Here is an 11,227-nt window from a genome sequence, read left to right on the forward strand (position 1 = left end):
CTTCACCACAGGTGTCGATAACTTGCATGCAGGTAAGTTAATGTGATTGCCTATTAGATATACTTCTATAAATACAGACAAGTATATGTGTGTATACATACATATATATGTGCTTAACTATAGATGTACAGAGACACATACTTAGAAGAGAGATATATATAGCATTGTTCTACACATCACATAAATTTGCTATAAAATACATGCACGTAAATATGTAAGCTCTTCATGAGCGTTCAGTTATGGTTTGTTTCTGGCACATGCATGATATAAACATTTGTTGGATACTTACTTTGTTTCACCACTGGGGTGGTGCTGGAGTCAGAAATTGGTTCCTGTCTTCACTGAGTTTTCAGGCTAAACAGTGTAGACCAAAGAATAAACAAGGAATACAAAACAGCATGTGTGATACTGGCTCTGACAAGTTAGACTGTGGCTGCACAGATGTCAGGGCAGGATATCTGACCCAGCCAGGATCTACCTGGAGGAAGAAAGTGATGCCAGTATTAACCCGGAGGGTTAATAGTGAGCAAGGTAGAGAGGATCAGGAATGGTGTGTCAGGCAAGGAGAGCAGCATGAGCAAAGAGGGTATTGTATGTGCAGAGCTGCTAAGGTTGTAGCAGGGGGGACTAAGAGGGAGGAAAAAGAAATGGAGTTGAGAGAAATTTAGGAGGTAGAACCTCAGCAATTGGTTATGAGGGAGGGGGGAGAGGAAGAAACAAGAATTTAAAACGATGCCTAAGTTTTTGGTTTGTTTTCCATGGCAATAATATATTAATAATTAGTTCCATTGACTGAGTCTTTAAAATGTACCTTGTACATCCTGTATTAGTTGGTTTTTTACATATGTTATCGCTAATATTCAAAACACACTTGTAGGGTAGTTGTAATTCGCCTCATTTTGCAGATGAGGAAAATAAAATTCAGAGAGGTTAGGCAATTTGCCTTACGTCAATAAGGAGTCAGTGACAATTTCCACAGGCGACAGGTTCCCAGCATGCCTCAGAATAGAAAGTGAAAGCCAATCTGGAAGGACCTTGTGCATCCAGTATGGTGCACTTTTTCCCATGGGCAGTGTCAGTTGGAGACGTTTGACAATGCAGAGCTATTTGTGGGCCGGGGCAGAGGTGAACCTCACCCATAAGGCAAGCCTGGTAGATGGCTCAAAAGACAACAACCAGAGTTGGCTGCTTCCCCTACAGGAGGATCTAATTGGAATCCACACAACCAGAAGGAAACCTTATAAACCCAACACCGCTTCCTTCCCTCACCAACAGCCACCTCACTTCCATGGATTTCTCAGTGGACTTGGAGCTCTCATGTGTTCCTGAGGAACATTCTCTGAGCTCCCAATTCCTTCTTTGGGTGAGAAGAGTGCATCTCTCCCAGACCCACTCTGAAACCATTAGGAATTTACTAATTCTTGCCTTCTAAAATGTCTGTGGATACCTGTTTCTTTATCTACCAGAGATCCTGGAGCAGAGGTAGGGGCAGGAGGGATGAGAAACGCTATGAAATGAGATAACCCTGCTGTGGATGTGCACGCACATGTGTACTTGCATGCATAGTCACAGACACCCACCACAAGTATGCTTACAGTCACAGACATGCACTTCATAGATACATGGACCCACTAGTCAGACACAGGCTCCCTCTCAGACACATCTGATCACACCCACACCATACACACATGCACATACACACTCACAGATACACCTAGAGCTACATATGGACACAATCACAGTCACCATTGACACATAAGCAGTCTTTGCATATATCTACATCACATGGACACAGACGCATATCATGGATACATACACATAGCCTCAAGCATATTAGCACAAATTCACACAAACCTCAAACAGGCACACAGATATTCACACATATACACCAGAGACATAATCAGGGACATAAACACTCAGACAGACACACATGCCACAGACACACTGAGACAAACATGGAAAGACAGACCACAGAAACACTCACGTAGGTATATTCTCAGATGCTCAGACACCCTGTACAAACACGTACTCACCCAAGCACACTACATATTATGAGACAAACAAAAAACAAACAAATACATAGTATAAGTCCCTAAGCATACCACAGGTACACATCATAGGCATGCTGCACACACACATACAAACACAATCACAAAATCCTTCAGCCCATATATTTATAAAAATACATATATATGTACAATGTATACCTACAAACCTATCAGGACAATCATATAGAAACACGACAGATACCCATCATACACTCATCCTGAACACACTTATACACAATCCCTCACTCTCACATCTGTACATCCACACACCTTGTGTCATGCATGCATGCATGTGCGCGTACACACACACACACACACACACACACACTCAGACAACAGGCACAAACCTAGAGCTGTGTTCACAGAAATGCAGATGCTACTTTTCTACAATCATTGGTCTCAAAACTATGGTAAAGGCTGTGTGGATTTGCCTTGTGAATACTTTTGTCACCAAACAATTTTCCTCAGGGTGTCTGTGAGGAGATGACCTATGAAGAAATCCAGGAACACTACCCTGAAGAATTTGCACTGCGGGACCAAGATAAATATCGCTACCGATATCCCAAAGGAGAGGTAAAGTTTGAAGTGTGGACTGACTCCTAGAACTCCTCTCCAGTATCTCCATTCGAACTGCCAGAATTCCACAGTTTCCTAGATAGCTTTAGAAACAGGATAAAGCACATTTTGCAGCAACTGCCATCCCACAAAGCACATGATTAACTGGCCCTTGGCTGTCCCAGATTTTTGCTATAGGCAACAGCTTCCTTTTTAAAAATAATTGTTTTATTTTTCAATTACAGTATTATATTTTTCAATACAATATTATATTAGTTTCAGTACAGTATTATATTAGTTTTAGGTGTACCACATAGTGATTAGACATTTATATAATTACAAAATGATCACCCTGATAAATCTGGTAATCCCTGGACACCATACTTAGTTATTACAATATTATTGACTATATTCCTTATACTATACTTTACACCCCTATGACTATTTTATAACTATAAATTTGTACTTCTTAAAACCTTCCCCATTTTCAACCCCCCCAAACTCCAGGTAGCACCATCAAAATGTTCTCTATATCGATGAGCTTATTTCTGCTTTCTTTGTTTGTTTATATTGTTCTTTAGATTCCACATATAAGCAATACAACATTGCATCTGTCTTTCTCTGTCTAACATACTCCACTCAGCACAATACACTCTAGGTCCATCCATGTTGTTGCAGATGGCAATATTTCATTTCTTTATGGCTGACTAATATTCTATTATACATATGCACCACCTCTTCTTTATCCATTCATCCACTGATGGACACCCAGGTTGCCTCCATATCTTGGCCATTGTAAATAATTCTCCAATGAACATATGGATGCACATGTCCCTTCGAAGTAGTGTTTTGCATTTCTTCCGATAAACATCCAGAAGTGGGATTACTGGATTCTTCTTTGTCTCTTGTTATAGACTTTGATTTAAAGTCTATTTTGTCACATGTAAATGTTGCTACTCTAGCTTTTCATTTTCTTTTCCATTTTTATGAAAGATCTTTTCCATCCCTTTACTTTCAGTCTGTGTGTGTCTTTCAATCTGAAGTGAGTCTCTTGTAAGAAGCATGTGTAAGGGTATTGCTTTCTTATATATATATTCAGCCACCTTATCTTTTTTTTCCCCTATAAGTTAAATGGATCCTTACTTTATTTATCTTTTTACATGTTTTTTCAGTTACAGGTGACATTCAATACTATGTTATATTAGTTTCAGGTGTATAGCATAGTGGTTAGACATTTGTATAATTTATGCAGTGATCTCCCCAACTAGTCTATCAACAATTACTTTAAATGTAAATGAATTAAAGTTTTAATTGGAGCATTTAATCCATTTACATTAAAAGTATTTATTGATACATATATAATTATTGCAATTTTGTTATTCATATTTTTTAATTTTTATTAAATTGATTGGGGTGACATTGGTTAGTAAAATTATGTAGGTTTCAAGTGTACATTTCTATAATACATCATCTATATATTGCATTGTGTGTTCACCACCCAGAGTTCTCTTTTCATCACCATATATTTGAGCCCCCTTTCCCTCTTCTATTACCCCCTTCCCCCATACCCTCTGGTAACCACTAAACTGTTGTCTGTGTCTATTAGTTTTTGTTTCTTTGTTTGTCTTGTTCCTTTGTTGCTTTCAGTTTTGTATCCCATATATCAGTGAAATCATATGGTTCTTGACTTTTTCTGTCTGACTTAATTTCCCTTAGCACAATAATGTCAAATCCATCCATGTTGCCACAAATGGCAATATTTCATCTTTTCTTATGGCAGTATAGTATTGTATTGTATATATGTACCACATCTTCTTTATCCAATCATCTATTGAAGGAGACTTTGGTTGTTTCCATGTCTTGGCCACCATAAATAAAGCTGCAATGAACATCAGAGCACATAGTATATCTTTATGGATAAAAGTTTTCAGATTTTTGGGGTATACACCCAGGAGAGGGATTGCTGGATCATGTGGTAATTCTATTCTTAATTTTTTGAGGAACTTCCACAATGCCTTCCATAGTGGCTGCACCAATCTGCATTCCCACCAAGTGTATGAGGGTTCCTTTTTCTCCACAGCCTCTCCAACACTTGTTATTATTTGTATTGTTGATGATAGCCATTCTGACTGGTGTGAGGTGATATCTCATTGTGGTTTTTATTTTCATCTCTCTCATGATTAGTGATGTTGAACATTTTTTCATATGTCTATTGGCCATCTGTATGTCCTCTCTGGAGAATGCCTATTCAGGTCCTCTGTCCATTTTTTAATTGGATTGTTTGTCTTTTTGTCATTGAGTTGTATGAGTTCCTTATATATTTTGGATATTAGCCCCTTATTGGAGGCATTGTTTGCAAATATCTTCTCCCACTCGGTTGGTTGCCTCTTTATTCCATTATTCTTATATTGCTCTTTCTGATGGAGTCAGATAGTTCTTATAGAGTTTTCCATTGCTTTTAATTCTCAAGTCTCTTCTTCTATCTGCGTCATTTCCAGATTTCTATCTTTGACATTACTAATTCTTTCCTCCATCTGGTCAGCTCTATTTTCTAAGCTAGCTATATCATTCTTCATCTCTATTATGGAGTTCTTCAGTTCCAGAATTTCTATTTGGTTCTTTTTAAAAATTTTTATCTCTTTGAAAAAGTATTCATTTAGTTCATTGATTTTATTACTGAGTTCATCAAACTGCCTACCTGAGTTTTCTTGCATCTCGTTGAGTTTTTTCAGAACTGCAATCTTGAATTCTCTGTCATTTAAGTCACATATTTATATGTCTTCAAGTTTATTTTCTGGAGATCTTTCATTTTCTTTCTGAGCTGCCTTTTTACCTTGGTTATTCATAGCAATTAATGGATTATTTCTCTTCCTGAGCATCTATGGGAGTGAATTCTGCAGCAGGTTGGAATGAAGTCGTGTTTCTTTTGCTTTCTAGTAGATTGTGCTGGAGCATTTTATTTTCTCTTACCCTGTTCTGCCTTCTCGGACAGCGGGAAATTTCCTGGAGAGGTGGGCTTCTCCTCTGTGACCAGGTCACCTCAGTCTCAGCACACCACCCCTGTGGGAGGATGTGGTGGGCAATGGGGTTCTGAGCCCCTGAAATCCCACTACTGCCCCTGCAGCCAGATGTGTGTATCTGTGTGCCTCTGCTGGGATCAGCCACAGAGGGCAGGTCTGGGTTGGGCTGGGAAAAGCAGCTGATGCATTTGTGGCTTTGTGCTTCTCTGAGTAATGACAAGTGCCAGACCACAGCTGCCTAGCCCCTATATTTTCTCCTTTGTCACTGGAATTAGCCTCAGAGTGTGTCTCTGCTCAGGAATTGTCTCTCCAGTCTCAGGGATGTAGATATACTACTCTTTAATCTGATACTGCTACTGTTTTTTTTTTTTCTGGAGCCTGTTGCTAACAGTGAGAAGATGTGGGGGAGGTGAGCTCTAGGAGGGTAGGAGGAGGCGGCTGCTTTCTGCCTGGCCGTGAAGGCTGTTAGACTGCAGTTGTCATACTTTTGTAATTGGTCTTTGCCCTCATTGCTGAGTTCAGCCATATTATATGCTGATTTCTCAGGCAGAATTGCTGGGGCCACAGAGAGTGCAGCTGCAATCTGAATCCTCCCTTCTCCCGGGACCACAGTGAGCTCCAGGCTGCATCCTGTGGCACCCATCTCTGCACTTTTCCCTTCCCTTCTCCCCTGTTCACCCCAATTCACCCACCTTCAGATTTTTCAATGAGCTGATCTCTCAGACCTGTTTGTGTGTTGCATCGGGAATCCTTTGTTGAATTATAGCTGTTCAACTTGCTGTATCTTCAAGGGGAGAGATCAAAGAGCACCTCTCATGCCACCATGTTTCTGACATCACCATTATTCATATTTTTCATCTCTTTTTCTTCTCCTTCCTAAAGAAGTCCCTCTAACATTCCTTGTCATACAGTTTGGTGGTGATAAACTCCTTTAGCTTTTCCTTGTCTGGGAAACTCTTTATCTGTCCTTCAATTCCAAATGATTACTTTGCTGGGTAGAGTGATTTTGGTTGTAGGTCCTTGCTTTTCATCATTTTGAATACATATTTCATACTAATCCCTTCTGGCCTGCAAAGTTCCTGTTGAGAAATCAGCTGGCAATCTTATTGAAGCTCCCTTGTCAGTAACTAGTTGCCTTTCTCTTGCTACTCTTAGGATTCTCTCTTTGTCTTTATTCTTTGCCATTTTAATTATAGTGTGTCCTCATGTGGGCCTGTTTGGGTTCATCTTGCTCGGGACCCTCTGCACTTCCTGGGTTTCTATGTCAATTTCCATCTCCAGGTTAGGGAAGTTTCCTGTCATTATTCCTTCAAATAGTTTTCAATTCCTTGCTATCTCTCTTCTCTCCTTCTGGTACCCCAATGATGCAAATGTTGGTATGCTTGATGTTGTCCTAGAGGCCCCTTAAACCATCTTCATTTTTTTTGGATTCTTTTTTCTTTTTGCTCTTCTGATTGGGTGCTTTCTGCTACCTTCTAAATGGCTAAGTTGATCCTCTGCTTCATCTAATGTACTCTTCATTCCCTCTAATGTATTTTTCATTTTAGTTATTGTATTCTTTATTTTTGATTGCTTCTTTTTTATATTTTCTATCTCCATTTTTATGTTTCCTATTTCTATGTTGAAGTTCTCACCAAGTTTATCTCCTCTTCCACTAAGTTCATTGAGCATCCTTATAACCAGTGTTTTGAACTCTGCATCTGGTAGATTGCTTGTCTTTATCACGTTTAGTTTTTGTTGTTGTTGTTTTTTGGGGTGTTTTTCCTTGGAGCTTTGTTCTGTTCTTTCATTTGGAGCATTTTTCTTTGTCTCACCATTTTGGCTGCCTCCCTGTATTTGTTCGTATGTATTAGGTACCACTGCTATGTCTCCTGACCTTGGTAGAGTGGCCTTATGTAGTAGGTGTCCAGTGGGGCCCAGTGGCACAGTCTCCCTGGTCACCTGAGCAATGTGCTCCAGGTATGTCCCTTGTGTGGGTTGTGTGTACCCTCCTGTTGTAGTTGACTCTTGGTTTCTTTTTGCAAGTCAAAGGGAGGGATTGAGTCTCAGACTGATTAATTGCTAGGACAGACTGTTGACTACAGTGGAGGAACTGTTGTGCAGGGACTGACCCTACAAAGCAGTATTCACTTTAGCAGGGCTCTGGTGCCTGCCTAGTCTGCCCTTTGGGTGTGTTGCCTGCAGATGCAGCTTGGTGGTGCTCCAGCTGTATCTGAAGCCAGCCCCCAAGGTGTGACAGCCCTGGGGCCTCCTGGGAGTGTCCCCTCCACAGGCCAAGTTCAGCTTCAGCCTGTTCCCTGCCTGTGGCCACCTGACATAAGTCACAAAGGAATCCACAATTTTCAGCCACCTGCTCTTGGCTTGAAGGTGCCTGGAGGAAGCCAACCTTGAATCGTCGCCAGCTGCCACTAGTGCTAGGCTTGAGGGGCTGAGCAAGAGGTATGGGGCATGCAGAGACCAGGTGCTGCTTGTTTGGGTTTTGTGGACCTGTGAGAGATTTTATGAAAGTCTGCAGCATGAGCCAAGACAGATTATTGGTAAGAAAAAGCCACTGGAAGCAGTTTGGGTGGGTCTCCATGTTGAGTGGAGTGGGGTCTCAGGGAATCACCTGGGTGGGATGAACAGTGTGAGCCAGGTTGATGGAATCTCAGATATGGTGGCCTCCTGCATCTACATGCCGGGAGGTGGCAGGGCTCAACAAGAAAATAATGACTTCTGCAGCACTTCTGTCTAGGAGAAAGCTGCCTCTTAAGTCCTTGCCCTGAAACTAGACAATTAAATTCCTCCCTGTATGTTCTTGGCACCTTTCAAGCTGCTGCCTCAGCGCTGGAGCTCACAGCAAGTGAGTCCACCAGCAAATAAGTTCATGTGCAGGCCCTTGAAGAGGAACACCTGTGATTCCGGCAGCCCTCCATCTTACTCAGCCCCAATCTCCACTGGTTTTCACAGCCAGAAGCTATGAGGACTTCTCTTCCTGACACTGGAATCCTGGGCTGGGGAGCCTAGTGTGGGGCTGGGACCCTTGCTCCTCCAGGAGACCTCTGCAGCTGAGGTATACCTACTAATTTTTAACTGCCATATATGAGGGTGGGACCAGTCCATTCCTCATCTCCACTCCTCCTACCAGTCTCGAGTTGGCTTCTTCTGTATGTCCTTAGTTGTAGGACTTCTGTTCAGCTAGACTTCAGGCTGTTTTCAATGGTGGTTGTTCTGTAGTTTAGTTGCAATTTTGATGTGGTCCTGAGAGGAGGAAAGCACAGTGTTTATCTATTCTGCCATCTTGACCGGACATCCTGCTTCCTCTTTTTTAAAAACTACATATTTACCTGCTTTATTTCCTGTCTGCTTTCAGGAGCACTCACTTTATCCTAGACTTTGTCTCTGGTATCCTTTCACTAAAGGAACTTGAAATAGTTCAACATAATCTAATTTTCTGACGTTTCATTGTCAAGTTGCCTACAGCTCCAGCCTCTCTGGGCAGGGGGTTGGAGCCTGAGGGACAATGGCGAATAGTTTAACCAACTTCTTTGCCACCACATGAACCAGATCATCATTTCTCTATCCCCATAGGAGGTGAACCTCATTGCTTTCAACCCAGCCTCCATTTAGCCAGTTCTACATTTTAGAGTATTAGTGATACTCCACATCTGATACAAATTCCTGGGGAACAATTATCAGAAAAATCTGACCATCAGGGAAAATAAAACAGTAGATATCCTGTGTTACAAAGCATTTTCACATTTTTATCTTCATCCTCAGAAATGACATTATAAAGTCAATCTGAGTTTGCCCTTATTTTCCTTCATATATTTTGAGGCTATGTTATTAGAGGCATAGACATTTAAAGCAATTATATCCTCTTAGTGAATTGTACATTTTATTATTACATAGTGAGCAAAGCTTTTTTTCCTTCATAATGTGTTTTGCCTAAAAGTGTATTTTATTTAATATTAATATAGCTACATAAGATATGTTCTGGTTAGTATTTGCCTAGATCATGTTTATCTACTCATTTACTTTCAACTTCTCTTTGTATTTTTATTTTCTGTCTGTTATAAACAGTATATAGTTGGCTTTTGTTATTTTTTATACAAACAAAGTATGTTTTGGTTTTTTGGGGGGTTTTTTTTGTGGGGTTTTTTTTTTATTAGCTGAGCCATCCTGCCACCTGTTGGCAGCTCAGCAGCTGCTCAGCTCAGGCCAGGACTCAAACCGCTGTTGCTCAGAGCTCGCACTCTTGAGCAAGCTCTTAACCAAATGAGCCACTTGGCCGGCCCGAAAATATGTTTTTTAAGTGGTACGTTTGGTACATTAACTTTTATTGTAATTACTGATTTATTTCAGTTTATTTTTATTCTCTTGTTTTGATCTCTCTCTGTTTAGTTTATGTTTTTCTCTTTTTCCTCCCTTCTTCAGAATTGGTAGAGTTTTTACATCTATATTTGAGTTACATAATCTGTTTCTATTCTTTTAGAGGTTAGACTTAACATTTCAATATGCATGGTTAATAAAATCTAAAATCTACATTTCCACCTTCTGTGTAAGCCAAAATAAGAACTTTAAAACGTTTGGCCACTCCCTCTCCCTCTCCTAACTTACATGTTTATTATTGCTTTGTATATTAGTCCAACCTTGTGTCTTAATCCCCAAATGAATTCTTATTGTTATTATGAAACTTATTGTATACAATCAGTGTTTATTTAGATTTAACCACATTTTACCAATTCCTTTGATCAATTTTTCTCCCTGCATCTCAACTTTTCCTTATGGGTTCAATTTCCATCTTCCTTTAGAAATTTCTTTAGGGAGGATCTGTTGGTAGTAAACTCACCTTTTTTATTTAAAAATGTCTTTGGGGGGGGGGCTCAGTCATAAGATGATACTTTGGGTGTAAAACTCTAAGTTGATGGTTGTTTTCTGTCAGCATTTTGAAGACATTACACAGCTCCCCCAACCCCCACTACTGTCTTCCGACTTCTAGTGTAGCTAAAAAATCTCCCATAAGTCTAATTGATATTTCTTTTCTTGCTGGCTGTTTTTAAGATCTTTGTATCTTATTGCTTTTAAGTTCCACTCTGATATGTCTAAATATTAATTTATTTTCTTTTATCTTACTTGAGATTAGTTGGACACCTGAATCTGAGGATTGGAATAGTCATCAATTTTAGAAAACTCTTAGACATTATATCTTTAACTATTCATCTCTCACATTATCTCTATTATCTTCTTCTAGAAATACTATTAGATTTATGTTAGCTTTGTCTCTATCCTTTATGTTTCCTAACGTTTTCTTATTTTCAATTTCTTTGCTGCATTTTGAGTAATTTCTTCAGCTCTATCTTTCAAATCCCTATTTCTTAAGTTTTATTTAACTGCTGTTTACTTCAGCCATTGAGTTTTTAATTTTAATGAATATACTTTTTTTATTAGTTTCAGGCATATAAAATAATGTAATAGCTAGACATTTACACCCCTCACAAAGTGATAATCCCCCTTCCCCAATCTATTACCCCTCTGCCTGACCACTGCACTGTATACCTGAAGCTGAAGCTGGATAATATTGAATGTCAACTATAATTATATATATATATATATATATATATA

At 39.7% G+C, this 11,227-nt stretch overlaps 1 protein-coding gene across 7 annotated transcripts in view; it reads left to right on the forward strand.

Annotated features, from left to right (window-relative positions):
- The window catches only part of PFKFB1 (6-phosphofructo-2-kinase/fructose-2,6-biphosphatase 1), a 57,553-nt gene that overhangs the window by 40,335 nt on the left and 5,991 nt on the right, over nt 1-11,227 (forward strand). For all 7 annotated transcript variants that reach the window (XR_002126947.1, XM_019669255.1, XM_019669256.1 and 4 more), the window contains one exon: nt 2,517-2,621. Coding sequence is in view for 6 of the 7 variants with exons in the window: in XM_019669255.1 (XP_019524800.1) it covers nt 2,517-2,621 (105 nt within the window). In the remaining variant the exon portion in view is untranslated. The remainder of the gene's footprint in view (nt 1-2,516; nt 2,622-11,227) is intronic.

Source organism: Hipposideros armiger, unplaced genomic scaffold (assembly GCF_001890085.2).
Source record: "Hipposideros armiger isolate ML-2016 unplaced genomic scaffold, ASM189008v1 scaffold_551, whole genome shotgun sequence".
In the NCBI taxonomy this organism is placed as follows: domain Eukaryota; kingdom Metazoa; phylum Chordata; class Mammalia; order Chiroptera; family Hipposideridae; genus Hipposideros; species Hipposideros armiger.